Raw genomic sequence first — 22,841 nt, 5'->3', positions numbered from 1 at the left:
CTCCCGGCTGCACCAATGGTTGTGTAATACATAAATTGGAGGCAACAAATTGCAGCTGGCAGGTACATCAACGGAATTTATTATCAGCGAACACTGACCCCGTCCTCCTCCCGGCTCCAGTAATTGAATTATTCAGTATCGCATAATGTGAGTGACCGAGGATAGGATGCGTCTAGCATACGTATAATTAATGTTAGGGAACTGGCAAACAACTGTATTTCAAATTCTTTTTTCCATGAAAGTAGTATATCCGGCTTTCCTTCCCTTAGTCTTTAAGAAGAGAGGTACGCTTTTTGCTACCTTAAAACGAGTCTTCATCTTCTTCGTCGTCTTTCACACCAGTTTATTGGAGGTTGGTACTTGACGATAATTTGGCCTACTTTTACGGACAGATGCCCTTCCCGTTCCAACCCTATGAGTGGAGGATGTATTCACCATTGCGTATTTCTGTGGTGGTTGGCAGTGAGTTGTGTTTAGAAGATGAGTCGGCCCGGATCAAGAGCTCTGAGCCTAAGGCCAGTACTCTAACCACTCAAAGGAGCGGGGCTGGCTTAAACCTAATCAAATTCAAACGTTTGTCGCTCAGCAACTGCAAATGTTACCTTTTTTTAATGTCCATACTTAACAAACTTTCATTATCTATAACATGAAGTCGCCTTTCTATCTGTACTCGGTTAATTTTCTATACCGGATAGAACATATAATGGCCTGTCATGTTCAGTTTAATATGTTTCTGCTTGACTGTCGGTATGTCTGTCTGTTACGACATTACGGAAAATTTGATAAGTCGATTTTCATGGAAGTTGGAATTTAAATTCCGGATGAGGGCGAGTAGGAACTTAGCTATATTTTCAAAGCAGGAGAGTGGCTTTAATGGGAACTTAAAACATAAGACTCGATGTTTCCCTCCTACAAATAATCTTACAGGAAAATTGCTTATGGTAGTATTTCATTAGAAAATAATTGACAATATTTTGTTACATATATTTTTCCGATACAGTAAAGAATAAGGGAAATAATATCATTGGCGGTCGTGCGAACATTTAATTTCAAGAGCCGATAACTATAGGGAATTCCTTTATAAATCAATCCAACAATATTTTAAAGGCTTTGTACATCTGTCTGTTCTTTCAGAATATTAGCCTGATAGTTGATTTTTATACAGACAATTTTTGATTCTGGTCAAGGAAAGGAAGACCTGAACACAAAGAGAACTACGATAACATCTCGGTTGCTGAATTGCCGAAAAATTAAGACATATACACGTGTGAAAGACATTTAACACTCACGGTAGACTTAGTGTCGAGATGCGTTTAATTCTTATAAGACGAAAATATTACAGTACTAGACACTTCGAAGACAACACGTGCTAACTCCTGCAGCCACCAGAAATACTAAGGTAAGTATATACGTATCATACAGACTACTTTTGTTGGACTTTGAATAAATTCCCTGGTGACGTCACGATTACAGTTACGGCTGACATAGAAGACGGCTTTACGAAAGATCGATATTTGCTGAGAAAAAAAGGAACAATTTTTAAATGCTTTATTATTCGGGGCGTCGACCCAAGAAGATCTTTTGTCCCTACTTTGCACCGTATGTTATGGAACCTGTGTGTATTTGGAAACTGCGGAAGTGTAAAGTGTTGAATGTGAGGAAAGGAACATTAAGGACGACACAAACACCCAGTCCCCAGACCAGGGATGTTAATCATGTACAATTAAAAACCCCTGACTCAGCCGGGAATCGAACCCGGGGCCGCCTGGTGACAGGCGGACGCGTTGCTTCCTACACTGTGGGGCACGACTCTATACCATCTTACTTCACGATGTTGATATTTCGACAAATCGACGCCACACTCCTTGAAATTGAATTTCATTATGCTGTCCTTTAAACACGCGCATACGAAAATGATCTCAACGAAATTTGTTCTGATGGACTGCACATCAATATGTGGCTGGGAGGCGTGGTTAGTCTAAGGGACATAATGGATAGGAAGAACATTGTCACATTCGCGAATTTGGCATAGGAGCGACGATATGTGATTTTTGCAACCCTGCAAACCTATTGTGATTATCAACTGAACGATTCAACAAATCCCATCTTCATCAGTATTGTTTCCTGAAACAGGGATCACTTGTTAAATAGGGTAATAAATTGAATCATGAGGCAGGAACAATTCCATTCTAGACCGTTTAGATGGCAAGGACATATTTTCATTCTTTATTAATCTGTATACCGTCCAGGGTTGGTGTTTCCCTTGGACTCGGCCAGGGATGCCACATTTACCGCCTCGAGGTAGCCTGGAGCGTAGGACTTTTATTTATTTATTTATTTATTTATTTATTTATTTATTTATTAATGTCTTTCTGTACATGGCGGGGCTCAGGCTATGAAGCCTGCTATTATGCCAAACCATATAATTATGCACCTGCATAAACATAATATCATCATCATCATCATCTGTTTACCCTCCAGGTTCGGTTTTTCCCTCGGACTTAGCGAGGGATCCCACCTCTACCGCCTCAAGGGCAGTGTCCTGGAGCTTCAGACTCTTGGTCGGGGGATACAACTGGGGAGTATGACCAGTACCTCGCCCAGGCGGCCTCACCTGCTGTGCTGAACAGGGGCCTTGTGGAGGGATGGGAAGATTGGAAGGGATAGGCAAGGAAGAGGGAAGGAAGCGGCCGTGGCCTTAAGTTAGGTACCATCCCGGCATTCGCCTGGAGGAGAAGTGGGAAACCACGGAAAACCACTTCCAGGATGGCTGAGGTGGGAATCGAACCCACCTCTACTCAGTTGACCTCCCGAGGCTGAGTGGACCCCGTTCCAGCCCTCGTACCACTTTTCAAATTTCGTGGCAGAGCCGGGAATCGAACCCGGGCCTCCGGGGGTGGCAGCTAATCACGCTAACCACTACACCACAGAGGCGGACATAAACATAATATACTGAACATTATAACTACTTAAACAATACGTTAATTATAATTTAAAGTTAATGTGAAATGTAATTTGTATGAAATGTAAAGCATCATAAAAATCATTTTAACATTTTAAAATTCATTTATAATATTTACTATTATTAAAGCTATATCTCGAAAAATATAAACTATAATGTTTCTAACCTTACATTGACATTTTATTCATTTAACTTAATAATCTAAAATTTAAGGGTACTTCTAAGAGTAAATCAATCTCAGTGTAGATAAAATTTCCAGCACATTCTTCTGAATAGCTTTAGGTTGCTTATGTCTCTAATTTCAGCCGGGAGAGAATTCCAGGAACGTATGGTCCCCGGTACAAATGACTTGTTATGCGTACTACTGTGATGAGTGGGGATGGACAGCAGGGTTTGTACTGATGACCTTGAGGGTGTTCTGCCTGAGGGAGAGAGGTAGTTGAAATCTATTCTCCGATAATGTGGTTTACCTGTTCGCAGTATTTTGTGAAGAAGAGAAACAGCATGGTATGTACGTCTATCACATAATCTTAACCAGGACAGCTGATGGAGGAATGGGCTGATGTGGGAATGGAGCGGAACATTTAGAATGAATCGAATGCAGGCATTATGCGCCCGTTGAAGTTTAGAACCAAGTGAACAACTTATGTTATTATAGACTACATCACCATAATCAAATGTTGGTAGTATTAGTCCTTGACTTTTGGTCTGGAGTACAACTGGGGAGGAGGACCAATAGCTCTCCGAGGCGGCTTCACCTGCTATGTTGAACCGGGGCCTTGTGGGGGGTAGGGAAAGATTCGGAAGATTGGAAGGGTTATACAAGGAAGAGTGTAGGAAGCGGCCGTGGCCTTACGTTAAATACCATCCCGGCGTTTACCTTAGGAGAAGCAGAAACCCTCCGAAAACAAAGGAAAACCACTTCTAGGATGGCTGAGGATGGAACTGAACCCCCCTCTGGTCAGTTTATCTCCCGAGGCTGAATGCACTCGGTTCCAGCCCTCGTACCACTTTTCAAATTTCGTGGCTGAGTCGGGAATCGAACCCAGGCATCCGGTGGTGGCTGCTAATAACATTAACCACTACACCACTGAGGAGGACAAGGACAGGAAAGAATTTGATTTGAACCATGGAGTTCCATGCGCCTTTTTCTGAACGTCGCTATTATACTACAGAGGAAGCTACTATTTTTAGCAGTTCTGAATAGCTCATTCCCTCGCCTATTATCGGTCCACACACTTACCGTAACGAGATGGCTGTGCGGTTAGGGTCGCGTAGCTCTGAACTTGCATTCGGGAGACGGCATGTTTGAATCCCATCGTCGGCAGCCTTGAAGATGGTTTTCTGTGGTTTCCCATTTCTATACTAAGGAAATGCTACATCTGTACATTAATTAAGACCACAGCCGCTTCCTTCTCAATCCCAGCTCTTATCCATCCCTGCGTCGCCGAAAGCCTTCGATGTGTTAGTGCGACGTTAAACCAATCAAGGATTTTCAGCGACGCAGGGATATGGAAGAGTTGGTACTGGGAAGGAAGCGATCGTGGCCTTCATTAAGGGACAGCCCCAACCACGGAAAACCATCTTCAGAACTGCCGATCGTGGGATTCGAACCCACTATCACCCGAATGAAAGCTCTCTCTTCTCTCTCTCTCTTAACCTGTTTACCCTCCAGGGTTGGCTTTTCCCCCGGGCTCAGCGAGGGATCCCACCTCTACCGCCTCAATGGCAGTGTCCTGGAGCTTCAGACTCTTGGTCGGGGGATACAACTGGGGAGTATGACCAGTACCTCGCCCAGGCGGCCTCACCTGCTATGCTGAACAGGGGCCTTGTGGAGGGATAGGCAAGGAAGAGGGAAGGAAGCGGCCGTGGCCTTAAGTTAGGTACCGTCCCGGCATTTGCCTGGAGGAGAAGTGGGAAACCACGGAAAACCACTTCCAGGATGGCTGAGGTGGGAATCGAACCCACCTCTACTCAGTTGACCTCCCGAGGCTGAGTGGACCCCGTTCCAGCCCTCGTACCACTTTTCAAATTTCGTGGCAGAGCCGGGAATCGAACCCGGGCCTCCGGGGTTGGCAGCTAATCACGCTAACCACTACACCACAGAGGCGGACAAGCTCTCTCTTCTCATTGTTATTCTTGCTATCCGACCTTCCGTCAACAACTCTGGTCTTGTTCTCTTCGAACCCCGAGGGTATAAGTTTTGTGAATCCTACCAATACTTTAATTTTTACCCCACCGGGCGAGTTGGCCGTGAGCGTAGAGGCGCGCGGCTGTGAGCTTGCATCCGGGAGATAGTAGGTTCGAATCCCACTATCGGCAGCCCTGAAAATGGTTTTCCGTGGTTTCCCATTTTCACACCAGCCAAATGCTGGGGCTGTACCTTAATTAAGGCCACGGCCGCTTCCTTCCATCTCCTAGGCCTTTCCTATCCTGTCGTTGCCATAAGACCTATCTGTGTCGGTGCGACGTAAAGCCCCTAGCAAAAAAAAAAAAACCATAGAAATTTTACCCCATACATGAGTCTTCCGTCTCTTTAGTTGACACTCTCTCTTTTGAAGAGTTACATTTCTTCCTGCTGTGTATTACAGCGTTGATACGAGTAATATTCCTGTATTTTAGCTTTAAACAAAAATGAATACCACCATCTGGAAGCTATGGAAGGTCAACTGCCTTATTCTCTGCACTCCTCCCTTTGTGGGTGGGGGCGGTAGAATAATATTCTACGGCTACCCCTGCGTGTTGTAAGAAGCGAATAAAAGGGACCACAGGGGCTCCTAACTTGAGAGTGTGGGTTGGTGACCACTGGGCCCTTAGATGAGTCCTGGCATTGCTTCCACCGACTTGTACCAGGTTCCTCATTTTCATCTAGTCCATCCGACCTCTCTTGGTCAAGTCTTATTCTATTTCGACCCCGACGGTGTGAGATTTACGAGACGCCCTTCGTGACCCGTCCATGTCTTTTTCCATGTCTTCAAAGTGTCAGAAACCTTCCATTCTCCTTCTGATTAATATTAATATAGGAGGGTTGCCCAGTAGTACTTCATATTAAAACAATAATCGCCACCACCATCATCTGTACTCTTCTTTATAACTTGAAAAAAAAATATTAACATGTTCTGGTTATACATTTTACAAAATTAAATATTTCTTCATTCATGGTAATAACAAGTCAGTGAAATGAAATATAATAACATTTGGTAAAGGAGTAATTAGACTACTATTGGTGAATGGGTTGAGAGGACGAGAGATATTGTAAAGGCTGAATCTGAACGGCACTCCCGGGTTATAGGCAGAAGTACCGAACTATTTTAAAATCTTCAACTCATAAGCATTGCTTCACTTTGTAATATCAGTGCTTAGAAGAGCATTCAACTGTTAAAATAACATTGCATCTTACAAACAGTGAAACACATAAATTAATTCAGCCATTAACGGAATTACACATTCGGTAAATTAATTAAATACGATGATGTATTTTCACGATCTTGCTTTCCGAGAGATTTTCGCTTACTTTAGTCAAGCTTTTATATAACTTGTGCTCGCAAACTTATTGTTTTCACCTAACTTTCATGTTCTTCCGATTTCCGCTATTATTTGTAGACAAGCATTGTAACATGAGTTAATGCAACTTGAAATTTCTGTATTAAATATAGTAATGTAAAGACCTTACCTTCTACGAAGAGAAAGAATCCCTTCGGTTTACGTTGTAATATTCTGAGAGCTGTGAGAGCCATTTCTGTCAGGGATGGATCACCCTCAGGGCTCGTGTCTCGATCCGCGTCGAACTCTAGGTGTGAATACGAGAAGAGACCTAAAACATATACGCATACACTTAAGGACAGATTGACATGAGGCAGTAGATGATAACATAAATAAGTTTACACTTTTAAGGACACGAGGTATTCCATAAGGGCTAAGTTGAGGACCTAGACACCTGGCTGAAACAAACATATTTTATTGCAAGATTTTCATGAGTTTAATGACACTACTTGTGAGGTGGTGGGCAGTAAATAGAGTAACAAGTTCTCTACGTTTAAAGAATGTCCATTGGGATTAGACCCCAACAGTTTTAATTTCGTGTGGCTACTTCTAGCCGAGTGCAGCCCTTGTAAGGCGGACCATCCGATGAGGGTGGGCGGCATCTGCCATGTGTAGGTAACTGCGTGTTATTGTGATGGAGGATAGTTTTATGTGTGGTGTGTGGGTTGCAGAGATGTTGGGGATAGCTCACACACTCAGCCCTCGGGATATTGGAATTAACTAATGAAGATTAAAATCCCCAACCCAGCCGGGAATCGAACCCGGGACCCTCTGAACCGAAGGCCAGTACGCTGACCATTCAGCCAGTGAGTCGGGCAGACCCCAACAGTGATATTGTACAATCCTATTCCACCTTCTTCACCGCTCCTAGGAATATATAGGAAACGGTTCGTGCTGTTTGAATTGAATCTTGTATAGCCTACCCTCTTGGTATTATTACTATCATCTTCTATTTATTGCTAGACGATTAACGGCGCACTAACAAACCGAATGATGAGGATGAGAAGGAACTGGAAGTGATAAGGTACCGGCCGTGGCTTAATTAAGGCACGGATAGAGCATATCCTAGTGTGAAAATGGAAAATCGCGGAAAACCATCTTCAGGGCTGCCGAATTTGAAATTCGAACCCAACATATGCAGAATGAAAACACTTAGCCAACTTCCTTGGCATATTCCTGTTAGGATTTTATAATATGATAACGTATGCACTGCTAAACTAGGGCCCATTCTGCACCAGTGGGCTGGGCAGTAACACTCCATGCATATTTCGCACTGTAAAAAATGTTTTTATTATTATTATTGAAGTCAATGCAACCTTCTCATTTAGTTAATTAATCAATCAATAAATCAATGAACTACATTTAGAGCTGTCACCAAGGTGGCGGATTATCTATCAATTACTTACATAGCATTTTGTTTAAAGTTTTCAAATAACTTAGAAATTTATCGAACATTACCCTTGATAAATTATTCCATTTCTTTACTTCTCGACCTATAAATGAATCTGTCCTCTTGAAATCCTCATATTATCTTCCTATTATGATCTTTCCTACTTTTAAAAGCTCCACTCAAGCTTATTCGTCTACCACCGTTTTGCAACATATTTTTAACACTAAGCCTCCGTGGCTCAGGGGGCAGCGCGTCGGCCTCTCACCCCTGGGTCCGTGGTTCAACTCCTGGTCACTCCATATGAGATTTGTGCTGGACAAAGCGGAGAAAAACTTGTCCCTACTCCGCTTTGTCCAACACAAATCTCACATGGAGTAACCGGGATTTGAACCACGGTATCCAGCGGTGAGAGGCCGACGCGCTGCCGTCTGAGCAACGGAGGCTCCCTCTCACAACACTACCCTCCACAAAAAAAAAAGTAATAACACGCAGTTTCCCATATACGACAGATGCCGCCCACCCTCGTCGAAGGGTCTGCCTTACAAGAGCTGCACCAGGCTAGCAAAAGCCACATGAAATTAAATTATTCCCTAGTTTGAAATAAAACATAATCATGTGACAGTTCACTCTGAGAATATTAATACAAAATTCAGCCTTGCGGTTTACATGTAATGTCGTTTCGGAAGGCAGACAGACGTAATTTCATTTTTATACAAAGAGATGTGATACAGTATTTATATGTCCGTGTAAAACAAACAATTGGCGGAGTTCATTTTCTCTTATTGGTTTTTATGCGACGTGTGACGTATGTGAGTGTAACACGGACAATTTCACCTCATATTGTTAATGTTAAACTGGTTTAAAAATAAAGCTGGGCTTCAAATTGTGCCACTTAAAGCGTATCATAATGCAAAGGTTAATTTCATGAGAATTTGTCTCTGCTTTCTGCAAAAACGATTGTCGAAATGGATATATATTCTCAATTGTATCAAGTAGGCCTACAATGAGACAATATGTACACCCAGCCAAAGTCATTATAATAATATGCTGTTGTGGCAGTGAGATCGAAACATTAGCTCATGTTCTTGGTGGTTGTTCGTGTTGGCGATACCTTGAGAAACAGCAGGCATCATGCAGTGCGTTCCATGATAGCTAAAGTTTTTAGGGAATAACGATATCAGGTTCACGCGGAGGTACACGGTGTCTCTAATAACGCATCGTACGGAAGAATCGATATCATAGCCAGAATCCCAACGATATTAGATTCAGGTTGTGGGTTTGTTTCCCATTCGCATCAAGCTAGTCATATTTGTCTATACTTAACATCGCTCCGGCATGCTGGCACTGTTCAAAATGGAAGTCATCTGAAAAATGAAAATCCACAGCCTCTTTCTAGTCATCCGACCGGGCTAGGAATGGAATTAATCTAGCAGCGAGGATAGGATATATGTCAGCTGCCGAAGCCTGTCGAACTCCTCGGGGGCAATAATAGATGACTGACAGATGAAATGATATTGAAGAGTGTTGCAGGAATGAAAGATGACAGGGAAAACCGGAGTACCCGGAGAAAAATGTGTCCCGCCTCCGCTTTGTCCAGCATAAATCTCACATGGAGTGACCGGGATTTGAAACACGGAACCTAGCGGTGAGAGGCCGGCGCGCTGTCGCCTGAGCCACGGAGGCTGCGGAAGTCAACTGATGCACGGAAATATAACTGTTAAGTGATTTTGACGAGAAGATTGCAATGTCACAAATTATGCCTCTGTAGCTTGTAGGCCTGCCATTACGCAGACAATAAATTAATCAAATGTTGATAAGAATGTTTCGCGTTAATGGCTCAAAATTTGAGGCGAATGATTACACATGCACACAGATGAAGTGTACCTGAGTAAACGCTTGCTGGGTCTTCTTTCGTGTACACCCAAGCGTTGAGCCGTAAAAATGTACTGACACCTCCGTAGAACGTTTGGCAATGCCACGAAGGGAGAGACATGCTTAGCATGAACTCAGCCAGGATATTGGAAGGAGTGGAGAGGCAGTCACGTATGTTGGCTTAATCGATATGACTAATGTGTGGGATCTAGTGGACACGAACATAGGTACCACCTAACCGTAGTGCAGTTCAAGGTAAGGAAATATTTGGACATATTTTTTAATTTATGGTGAAGTCTGTTGTAGTGTTTTGTAGTGTTCGCTGAACGTTTCCAACAAAGAAGGTTTTCATACCGGCGTACGATTACAGTAGTTGTACAGATAACAGGGTCAGCGGATCCAGAGTGGGTCTCGACCCACAAGTGGCCACGGCTGGTCCGTGGTCTGACGGCTCTGCATTCCGACCGGCCAACCGACCAGAGAAGAGGTGGCCACGGCAATGCTGTAGCTCTAACGTGGCTCTACTCCTCTGAATTTGGGAGACGGAGAAGGGCTGGTCCCCTCCGTCGGCTGTTCTAAGAATGGTTTTCCGTGGTTTTCTATTCTCCTGCACTAAGGCGAATGCCGGGACACTTCCTAGTATAGGCTGCGGTCTCCAAACTTCTCACCTTCTCCGCACATCTCCTTCTTCGATACAAATCTCCTGGCATGAAAGGCTGCGTCACCGTCTAGGAGGCCCGCCTCGCCTTCAGGGGAGGAATGAACATAGTAGTAGTAGTAGTAGTAGTAGTAGTAGTAGTAGTAGTAGTAGTAGTAGTAGTAGTAGTAGTAGTAGAGAATAACCGACGCTGGATGTACCCGTCACCAGGTTCGGTTTTCGATTAGTGTTTATTAAGAGATGTTGCAGGTGGTAGATTTTGCTCTATGAAACAACATAGCGGTGTATTGTCTGGAATGAGTATTGCGTGTTTACTTTAAAACTTATTTTCTTGAATGTGTGTATTCCAACTTATACAGACGTCTTATTAGTCACAGATTGGGCGTATTTTATTCGCACCTTCGTCTATCATCTTTGGCACTCAGGCGCCATGATCAAACTTCATAGAGATTACACAGGTGCCGTACCGGGCTAAACTGTTTGTAGGTGCAGGCCGTATGGCATTTATTCATAACTACTCGTAATGGATGAAATGCGGATCGTATTTTCGTAATTCAAGTCATTTGTAAATGAATTAATCAACCGATTACAACCAGACTATCGGGCTAGTTGACCGTGCGGTTAGGGGTGCGCAGCTGTGAGCTTGCATCCGGGAGAGAGTGGGTTCGAATCCTACTGTCAGCAGCCCTGAAAATGGTTTTCCATGGTTTTCCATTTTACACTAGGCAAATGCCGGAGCTGTACCTTAATTAAGACCACGGCCACTTCCTTCCCATTGGAAGGCCTTTCCTATCCCATCGTCGCCATAAGACCTACCTGTGTCGGTGCGGCGTAAAGAAAAATTGTAAAAATTTTACAACCAGACTACCTTAAAAATTACTGAGCACATGTAATTTTCAAAGCAATCCTACAGTTATTTCCTCTCGACAATATTTTTACCACAGGCGTACATTGCAGCAAGTGGAAACAGAAAGTCCGCTCTGAACATTTCATCATAACTCCAACATGAACAACGTGAAACGTTGCGAGTCGAGCCCGCGGGTAACTTTTGGTAAATAAAATGCATTTTATTAAACATAGAATATATCCTATATACCATCAAATCATTTTTTTTTCATGTATAAAGTCAAAAAATGAGATGCCTTACTGGCACGTTTTCATCTATACTTTCAAGCTATTGTTTATATCTGGAAGTCTCTCCCTCCGAGTGGACTGCAGCGGTTAAAACATCACGAACTATGCCAATCTTAGTATAGCACCCAGTGTTAGCAGCGAGTCAACCCTCTATCGTGTATGGGGCAGAGAGACAGAAACCCATTTTCTTTTCATAATTGGCAACTGCTTCCGTAGCAGATTACTGATAAACACACAGTACCGTAAGGTTAAACACAGGCTATAAGACGTGATAGTCAAGAAAGGGATTGCCTGCTAGGAAGATGTGTTTACTTGTTGACAGTGGTGGGTCCCGGCGATTTAGTGATATCATGGCATTTTACACGTATATTTCCCTAGGCATTAATTTTGAACCGTCCGTCTGGGTTGAATGCACTTCGATCAAGAAGAGAAGCAAGCCATCTACGGAGAGCTCCAATTTTTGTTTTGTTTTTTGCTAGTTGCTTTACGTCGCACCGACACAGATAGGTCTTATGGCGACAATGAGATAGGAAAGGCCTAGGAGTTGGAAAGAAGCGGCCGTGCCTTTAATTAAGGTACAGACGCAGCATTTTCCTGGTATGAAAATGGGAAACCACGGAAAACCATCTGCAGGGCTGCCGACAGTGGGATTCGAACCCACTATCTCCCGGATGCAAGGTCATCTACGGAGAGCGTGAATAATATTATAACGCCAAATTCTACTATCACCATGGATCCTACGAGTTCGAATTATACGGCCCTCCGTTCATATCGACAGGAACAGCTTAATTATTGTCGTAATTTATAACTGAACAATACGCTGTGTACTGTTGTATATTCTAGATGGAGTAGATTCGATTTATTTATATATATTACAAATTAAATTATTTCTCTCTACCTAGTGTTATTGCGGACCCCGTGGTGTAGGGGTAGCGTGCCTCCCTCTTTCCCGGAGGCCCCCGGTTCGATTCCCGGCTAGGTCAGGGTCTTTTACCTGGATCTGAGGGTTGGTTCGAGGTCCACTCGGCCTACGTGATTAGAATTGAGGAGCTATATGATCGTGATATAGCGGTCCCGGTCTAGAAAGCCAAGAATAACGACCGAGACGATTCGTCGTGCAGACCACACGACACCTCGTAATCTGCAGGCCTGCGGGCTGAGCAGCGGTCACTTGGTATGCCAAGGCCCTTCAGGACTGTAGTGCCGTGGAGGAGGGAGGAGGGTTAGTGTTATTCCTAATATACAACCCTGTGCTACTACGAACAGAAACAGAGAAGACCTTAAATGCCTACGAACCGTTTCCACCGTTATAAACTGACAAGAAGCACACCGAATCGCAATGGATTAAGAAAAATACAGTTCTTATTTAGGTGTCTGGCTGGATACCATGTCCATAGTTAGGAACGTCTCGTTATGTAACGGTGAATGTAGAGATATTTATAAATATTCAACTTACCAAGCAGGTGGTCAACTCGCTGAAGATCTATGCTTGCGAGCTGGCCTTGATTCCAAACGTACTCTGCTTTCAGTCCTCGGCGTTTCTTATCCCTGATCCAATCGTCAATTAAGTTGCGACCATCGAGACGCCGTCCTTCTTCTGCCGGAGGTTCTGGATCCCTGGCAACCTTGGGCAGCCAATGTCGCCTGCCACCACCAAGGAGAACCTGAGACAGTGCAACGGATCCCTTAGCCTTAATATTATATTACAATCAGTATTATTCCGCATAGTATTGTATAGTATTGACGGTCACACTACACTACTCAGCACAGTGTCTTCATTTTAATAGTCAGCAGTTTTAATTGACAATTCAAGAACGATCTACACTGACTGACAGAGCAAATGCAACACCAAGGAGGAGTGGTCCGAACTTTATGCCAATTGCAGGGTAGACTGACGTCACTGAGGTATGCTCATGATGTGAAATGCGCCGCTGTGCTGCGCACGTAGCGAACGGTAAATGGGACACGGCGTTGGCGAATGGCCCACTTCGTACCGTGATTTCTCAGCCGACAGTCATTGTAGAACGTGTTGTCGTGTGCCACAGGACACGTATATAGCTAAGAATGCCAGGCCGCCGTCAACGGAGGCATTTCCAGCAGACAGACGACTTTACGAGGGGTATGGTGATCGGGCTTAGAAGGGCAGGTTGGTCGCTTCGTCAAATCGCAGCCGATACCCATAGGGATGTGTCCACGGTGCAGCGCCTGTGGCGAAGATGGTTGGCGCAGGGACATGTGGCACGTGCGAGGGGTCCAGGCGCAGCCCGAGTGACGTTAGCACGCGAGGATCGGCGCATCCGCCGCCAAGCGGTGGCAGCCCCGCACGCCACGTCAACCACCATTCTTCAGCATGTGCAAGACACCCTGGCTGTTCCAATATCGACCAGAACAATTTCCCGTCGATTGGTTGAAGGAGGCCTGCACTCCCGGCGTCCGCTCAGAAGACTACAATTGACTTCACAGCATAGACGTGCACGCCTGGCATGGTGCCGGGCTAGAGCGACTTGGATGAGGGAATGGCGGAACGTCGTGTTCTCCGATGAGTCACGCTTCTGTTCTGTCAGTGATAGTCACCGCAGACGAGTGTGGCGTCGGCGTGGAGAAAGTTCAAATCCGGCAGTAACTGTGGAGCGCCCTACCGCTAGACAACGCGGCATCATGGTTTGGGGCGCTATTGCGTATGATTCCACGTCACCTCTAGTGCGTATTCAAGGTACGTTAAATGCCCACCGCTACGTGCAGCATGTGCTGCGGCCGGTTGCATTCCCGTACCTTCAGGGGCTGCCCAATGCTCTGTTTCAGCAGGATAATGCCCGCCCACACACTGTTCGCATCTCCCAACAGGCTCTACGAGGTGTACAGATGCTTCCGTGGCCAGCGTACTCTCCGGATCTCTCACCAATCGAACACGTGCGGGATCTCATTGGACGCCGTTTGCAAACTCTGCCCCAGCCTCGTACGGACGACCAACTGTGGCAAATGGTTGACAGAGAATGGAGAACCATCCCTCAGGACACCATCCGCACTCTTATTGACTCTGTACTTCGACGTGTTTCTGCGTGCATCGCCGCTCGCGGTGGTCCTACATCCTACTGAGTCGATGCCGTGCGCATTGTTTAACCTGCATATCGGTTTGAAATAAACATCAATTATTCGTCCGTGCCGTCTCTGTTTTTTCCCCAACTTTCATCCCTTTCGAACCACTCCTTCTTGGTGTTGCATTTGCTCTGTCAGTCAGTGTATTAGACTGAGGACTTTATACCTCAATATGTTTTTAATTCACTAATCATGATCATTGTCACGTCACTTCATTACGATTTTTAAATTGTTTGTGTATTATGTAATTACTGTTCTGCTACTGAAGATGGCCTTGAGATTAGGCTGAAACATGTTTAGACTTTGCTTCATCTAACAGATGAGTTGATTTGTATTGATAAGGAGGATTTTTAAATATTTTCTTTTGTAAAGTGATAACCGTCAATACGGAATGAGATTTATAACGTGCAATTATAACTTGCAATTATTCCTCAAAGTTATAAATTCTGCAACTGTGGTCATCAACCCATATACTACATGCATGTATAGTATAACTGATAACCTGCCTTGATGTGTTCTCCATACTGGCAAGTGCATTTCTTATTAAACTGAAGCGCGAATTGGGATGATAGCAGTTATTGCGAACATGGTTGGTACCTTTAAGTGTAAATGATATGTTAAACAATATGGCATTGCACACATCGGTGCTTTGACACCTTGTTTCTTTCCTAATTGGGCTAACTGACTCTTGGACACACCTTTCGAGCCTCTAAGCCTGGTTAAAATTTTAAGAAGTAACAAAAATTGAATGCATTTTGACGTAAACTAATACTTTCGTAATTAGAATGTCAAGGAGACAGAAAGGAAAATAATCGTGATGGATAAAGATACAGAATTGTTATAAAGTAGGAATATAAGCGTCATCAATTCCCTTTATACTGTCTAGAGGATCTTCAATCCGCAATTTCTATGCCATAAACACTTCTATATTAAGAATTCTACAAGTCGAAGGTAATATTTCACATAAGAAACACAATGTTATCCATCAGACATGCCTGGAATCGTTCATCTTTAGCATAACAATAGGCAAAGGAAGATGCATGAGTTATCAGGGAAATAAGAACGTTTTCCACATTAATTAGATGAGTGAAATTCGTTTACAATACCCGGAGAAATTTTCGAGTGGACGGCGGCATGAGTATCTTCATATATGAAACAATATAGGCTGATCGTTTCCTTATTATAGATAATGAAATTTGCACTAGAGAGTAAGATTCTTCTAAAATCCATGCATTAACAGTGAATAGTGAACCAGAAATGCACATGGCTGTAGGTGAGGAATGTGAATATTTGGACGGAACTTCCTGGACTCCAGTTGAATTGAAAGGCTTTTCGGAAATATACAGGTAGATATAGACTTAAATTACGTGACACTTCATATGAATCTCCTGCAAGTTCTTGGTATTGTGATTTATCAATAAGTCATATCAAGTTAACAGTTTGGATAACAAGGGAACTGTTATAATCGGTATCAATGTTAACAACATTCCATCAAATCCTGCAGCTTTTCCAAGTTTCATACTTTTTATTGCGGCTTTAGTTTCCCCTTCTTTGAATGGAGTAGAGAATTTAGAAAACTGCGGCGCTGCTCTTTTCTTGATGTTCAACTTTGATTTCATATCATTTTTGGTTCGCTTGTCTTTTGTGTTTTTGAAAACTGATTATAGATGATTAGCAAAATTATTCAGATTGATGGCTGTTTTTGATCTCTTAGTTGCAGGGTTTGAAGAATCCAATTTCCTAATTATAGACCAGGCATTTCTGCTAGAATGGGTGTAATCTAGGGATTTCACTGTTTCATGCCAGATCCTTCTTCGACTCTCATGCAAGGGTTGGAGGAGACCAGCTGCATTGTCGGAATTAGGATGTTCTTCATATTCTCGTAGTAAATTCCTCACTCTCTGAACTCCAGCCAGGGATTGGGTCAAAATGCTAGACCTAGAGTTATAGTATTGTACGGACTTGTGACCACGCACATTTATCCTGAACTATATGCATGTGTGTACATAGATTCATCATACGATAAATACATAAATAAATTAACAACATTATGGGAAAATCTAATCAACAATTGCCTCTTATATTTAAATCTTAGAAATTTGAATATGAAGCTTTGCCAAATTGTATCAAGGTGTGTTGAATATTTCAACAGTTGTTGAAAGCTAGTTTGAATGATAACGTCAGTGAATTCATTTTGAAATAGTAATTATCATTGGAAATTGTCAATTTTACAGAAACAAAACACTTTTATTTTTATGATGAGAGTGATATAAAAAGTCGAAAATTCAAAAATACGTACGACCTCATTAAGATTGCTATTGGTGTCGTGGTTAATCTAATGGACGTTAAATCAGTAATTTTGAATATTCGGTACACAGTCGAACTTACGTATTTGTAAACGAGTGTTTTAATTTCTATTTCAAGTGAAATATTTAACTGATAGCATATTGTTACTATACCCACCTTACTCTCATTTGTGGACAAAGTGCTTAGTACTGCAAGCCGTAATATTAAGCACTGGAAATACTTTAGTTGTGTCTGAATTTGTATAGTTCTTTCCATGGAATTACTTGTTGTATTCTTGTTGTTGTTCTTGTTGTTGTCGTTGTTGTGTAATTATGTTTTAACTTTATTATCACACTACTGTAAGTGACCATTGCCACCGGGATGTTTCCCAATTTTGATGTATTTGTTAATAATAATAATAATAATAATAATAATAATAATAATAATAATAATCTTAATCTTGAAAGATCAAAAAATTCCACAGGGACAACACTGTTATATTGGCACATATGCCATGTAAATTCCAAACGAAACACCGTCGAATAGAGCACATTCTTAATTAAGCCAGCACGATACTTCTTACTTAACAAGTTGAACAAACTAGACGTAAAGTTGGTAATTTCGACAAATAACTACTTCGTACAACTTCCAGCGAAGGCATTGTTCCTCTTTAACCAAGCTTATAGGTTCCCCTTGGATTGAGTTCTGTGACCCTGCAGCCCTATTGTTGCAGTCAACAATTTCATAATTAATTAACTAATTTGCCCCACGTCCTGATCTATACTGCCCTATTATTTCGTAACATGAGCCTAGCCTCCAGGTATCCGTGTACTAACGAGTACACTTTGCTGGTGGTTTTAGTATCTTGCTTGTGATCAACGTCGTGATGGAGATCCTTGACGTAGCTGAAGTCTCGCTGGTGTTATTACAGACCGTCGTGGTAGAATTTCTAGTGAAATAAAATCATTGAGAAGAACAAAGTCCGCCTCTGTGGTGTAGTGGTTAGCGTGATTAGCTGCCACCCCCGGAGGTCCGGGTTCGATTCCCGGCTCTGCCACGAAAATTTGAAAAGTGGTACGAGGGCTGGAACGGGGTACACTCAGCCTCGGGAGGTCAACTGAGTAGAGGTGGGTTCGATTCCCACCTCAGCCATCCTCGAAGTGGTTTTCCGTGGTTTCCCACTTCTCCTCCAGGCGAATGCCGGGATGGTACCTAATTTAAGGCCACGGCCGCTTCCTTCCCTCTTCCTTGTCTATCCCTTCCAATCTTCCCATCCCTCCACAAGGTCCCTGTTCAGCATAGCAGGTGAGGCCGCCTGGGCGAGGTACTGGTCATTCTCCCCAGTTGTATCCCCGACCAAGAGTCTGAAGCTCCAGGACACTGCCCTTGAGGTGGTAGAGGTGGGATCCCTCGCTGAGTCCGAGGGAGAAGCCGAACCTGGAGGGTAAACAGATGATGATGATGATGATGATGATGAGAAGAACAAAGCTTCAGTTCAATTCTGGGTATTTTCACAATGTATGAATGGAGTGAAAAATTACATTCCTTCAGCAATACGTTCCCTGGATTTGTAACAGGCCATCTAAAATTAATTCCATGTATGTCACAGCAATGGAGAGTTCCACTTCATCTTAGTTTACAGGTAGCAGAGGAAATCGAAGGGAAATTTAAAATTTTAATTCTTCGCCATAATGTCTATCTGTGTGGGTGCGATTTGAAGCAATTCACAAAAAGAAACAAAACATGTTTCAATAATAATAATATATTATTATTATTCGGGATATCTTAGTCAATACACATCCCAGCGAGGTGATTTTCTTGATACGTGTCATACAACTGTAAGCTTGCACAGCCTCAACATCAATTTCCATGGTTTTCCATTTTTGCAGTAGGTAAATTACATGGCTGTACTTAGATTAAATCCGTGCCTGCTTCGTTATCAGTCCCATACCAGCATCACTTAAAACCTATGTCTATTAGTATGACGTTAAACAGACTGAAGTTCCGATGACATATTGCTACGCCCCTTTTATCATCAAAATCCAGGTAGCGACAGCAAATACACAATACATTACGTAGTTCATATGCCTTACATCCAGTTTAGATGTGACGAATATGTATTTGAAAATAACATAGCGTTATGTTGCGTAATGAAGGCACATTATACGGGTAAAATAATAATAATAATAATAATAATAATAATAATAATAATAATAATAATAATAATAACGTTTATTGGCTGAATGCTCAGCGTACTGATCTTCAGTCAGAGGATCCACTGTTTTAACAATACAGGGAAATGTAGCCATTATTGGCGACTACATCAATGAAGAGATTACTACACAAAAATTGTGAAATGAGGTTTAATGTTCTCCCCAACCATTTTTAACTTATATTTCGAAGTTGATTTTCGAATTATTCTTGAAGAAGTTGATAAAGGAATCAAGAGCACTGCAAAGGAATTAAACATTAGAGGACGCAAATTGATTGTATGCATTGTAATTAACAAGTATAAAATCACGAATCCAGTTATTACCCTGGATCCACCACTTAAAGTTTATTATAATATATAATGGAAATATAATCAGAATATACAGTAGAAAGTGGAACCTGATTTTGCGTTGCAAGAAGTGTATACGTTCATTCCTTAGTCCCGTTTCTTGATACGGGGTCAGGGATGAGGTGAGATTAAATTATATGTCATGTTTTTACGCCCGAATGCTCTTCCTGTCGCCAATCTCAGTTGAAGCGATAATGGAGATGAAATTAATGGTAGCGAATACAATTGGGTAAAGAGGTGGAGTGTATCGGCTGTGGCCTACGAATAGGAACTTCCTTTTTTTATTATTTTTTAAAATTATTATTTAGAAGTTGCTTTATGTCGCACCGACACGAACACGTCTTATGGTGACTATGGGTCAGTAAAGGGCTAGGAGTGGGAAAGAAGCGGCCGTGGTCTTAATTAAGGTACAGCCTCAGTATTTGCTTGATGTGAAAAGGGGGAACCACGGAAAACCATCTTCAGGGCTGCCGACAGTGGGATTCGAACCCGCTATCTCCCGAATACTGGATACTGGCCGCACTTAAGAATAGGAAGTGTCCCAGCATTTGTCTGGAAGTGAAAATGGGAAACCACAGAAAACTATTCTCAAGACCCACCCGTCCCCAGAATGTAGAGCTTGGCTCCATAGCCGTAACGCGTTAACATGCGCGGCTACTCCGCTGGTAATCGGCATTGCATGAAGTTTATTTCGGAAATCAGAACATTTTGTGCGCAACCGTGACCATCAATTCGATGTGTACTATTCATGCCGCTTTACTGTCCAAATGAACAGACTGCAGGATTTTGAAATTTAGATATATTAAAGAATCATCAAAAACCCACGGGTAGACCACGTCAACAAAGAGGAAATTCACCTTCGGGCATAGAAGTCATGCAAAGTCTTAATCCGCGCACAAAGTAGGAGAGCAGCCTTTTTCGGTCACATTTTCCGAAATTACAAAACATCTGGGATAAGTGATCATAGAAGGCAAGATAGAAGGAAAACGTGGACAGAAAGTTTTATTCTGTGGGAGAAACCTCCGACAGAGGTTTGACATCCACAATACGGGGACACCGATACGGAAGGAAAAAATAGGAAATTATATTCCCTCAGGGTCACTAACCCACTGTGAGGAGATGGCTCCAGAAGAAGAAGAAGAAGAAGAAGAAGAAGATTGTTAGTTATTGTGATTTAGTTGATCCGCCTCTGTGGTGTAGTGGTTAGTGTGATTAGCTACAACCTCCGGAGGCCCGGGTTAGATTCCCGACTCTGTCACGAAATTTGATACGTGGTACGAGGTCTGGAACGGGTTCCATTCAGCCTCGGGAGGTAAACTGAGTAGAGGTGAGTTCGATTCCCACCTCAGCCATCCTCGAAGTGGTTTTCCGTGGTTTCCCACTTCTTCTCCAGACAAATGCCGGGATTGTACCTAACTTAAGGCCACGGCCGCTTCCTTTCCTCTTCCTTGTCTATCCCTTCCAATCTTCCCATCCCCCCACAAGGCCCCTGTTCAGCATAGCAGGTGAAGCCGCCTGGGCGAGGCAATGGTCATCCTCCCCAGTTGTATCCCCCAACCCAGAGTCTGAAGCTCCAGGAAACTGCCCTTGTGATGGTAGAGGTGGGATACCTCACTGAGTCCGACCCTGGAGGGTAAACAGATAAAAGAAGAATAAGAAGTGGTTTAATTGACAAGCATCTAAATGAAGCACTCTCCGCCTTTCAATAGGTTGTAGAACATAACATAAAGTTTTAAAAAATCAGACTTTCAACATATTTAAATTTGAAACTACCACTGAAGAATTAAAATATCATGGGTGGGAACTGTGAATAATTTGCCTTTCAAGGTGGATAAATTGACATAGGCCTACTTGAAAACTGTAAATTGATTGTTATACGTAATGCAAGCAGTATGCCAAGATTGGCATTGACCTCGTATCAGGAAACGGATTGAACGTAGGCCTACATATTTCTTGCAATGCCTATTCCGGTTTCAATTTCTATATTCAGATCCTATTCAGGGGTCAGCCAGCGTCCTTTCAGGGGTGGATCTACCTGGTTTGATGATTGCATTGTGATTTTATACTTGTTAATTACAATGAATACAATCAAATTGTGTTCTCTGATGTGTATAAAACCAAACTCCCTGCTTACTTTGTTGAGCTTAGTAGGAACAAAATTATGCTCTAAGTGTTTTACTGTTGTTTGATGTCGACTTTCTTGACAAGTATAATATTAAAATATTACACGCAAACCTCAGTTGTAACAAACAATCAGAAAATAAAAGCCAATGAAAATGTTCAATTGCTGTAACCTGAAACTTCAGTCTTATACTGTGGATGGTCGCTAACACTGACATAAGTGTAGTTTAAATGAATCAGTGCCCATGATTGGCATTAATATAAAATCGAGTATAATCAGAAATGGTAGAAATTATAAAAGAGACCGTTCTCAGATTTATGAAAAACCTGTTAAAATCTGAGCATTAATGTAACTTCTAAACTTCTTGGAACTAGAATGTTACAATTCATACGTTTTTATGTTTAATAACAGTGTCGTTGGTGGAAAAAAAACCGATAGAAGCACGTACAAAAAGAAACCAAGAACAAAATGAATAAATTGAACCACTTAGTAAAAATGAAATGAATGGTGAAATTATTCGATTATACGATTTTTGCACTTACCAGCGCAGAACAGACCAAAATGTCGAGAAGTAAGATACTGCAGAGGCAATCATTTCGTTTATGTTGGATGGACTTCAATTAGGTAATATGTTACGTCTCATATTACAGACTGTATCAAATCGACGTACAATACTGTGGTATTTGATTGAAAAAAATCTCTTGGAAGCGTATACCTTTAAAGTAAATTAAAAATGAATGATAAATTAATTTATTCTGTTTTTGATGAAATACATTGCTGAACGACCTGAGAAATATTTACATAACAATTCACAAAATATAACGTACGGTATATTTAAAACAGAGTCACAGTGAAAATGCTCTCCGCCAACAAATTATCTCGACCGATTGGAATATGAATATTCCATCAAAACATGTATGGGTGAAAATAAAAATCAACTTTCGTAAATAACACATATACACTTTATTATCTTTTTTTTTTTTCTAGTTGCTTTACGTCGCGCCGACACAGATAGGTCTTATGGCGACGATGGGAGAGGAAAGGCATAGGAATGAGAAGGAAGCGGCCGTCGCCTTAATTAAGGTACAGCCCCAGTATATACCTGGTGTGAACATGGGAAACCACGGAAAATCATCTTCAGGTCTGCCGACAATGGGGTTCGAACCTAATATCTCCCGAATACTGGATACTGGCCACACTTAAGCGACTTCAGCTATC

General features: G+C 42.4%; 1 protein-coding gene across 1 annotated transcript in view; it reads right to left on the bottom strand.

The window, feature by feature from the left end:
- Positions 1-22,841, bottom strand: part of LOC136874455 (alkaline phosphatase, tissue-nonspecific isozyme) — a 369,978-nt gene that overhangs the window by 36,846 nt on the left and 310,291 nt on the right. The window contains exons 5-6 of the mRNA XM_068227809.1: positions 13,016-13,223; positions 6,636-6,776 (exon numbers count right to left, since the gene is read on the bottom strand). Of these exons, the coding sequence (XP_068083910.1) occupies positions 6,636-6,776; positions 13,016-13,223 (349 nt within the window). The remainder of the gene's footprint in view (positions 1-6,635; positions 6,777-13,015; positions 13,224-22,841) is intronic.

Source organism: Anabrus simplex, chromosome 5, assembly GCF_040414725.1.
Source record: "Anabrus simplex isolate iqAnaSimp1 chromosome 5, ASM4041472v1, whole genome shotgun sequence".
NCBI classification, from domain to species: Eukaryota; Metazoa; Arthropoda; class Insecta; order Orthoptera; family Tettigoniidae; genus Anabrus; species Anabrus simplex.
Note: the sequence above shows the minus strand (reverse complement) of the source record. Positions and strands in the feature narration are given on the sequence as shown.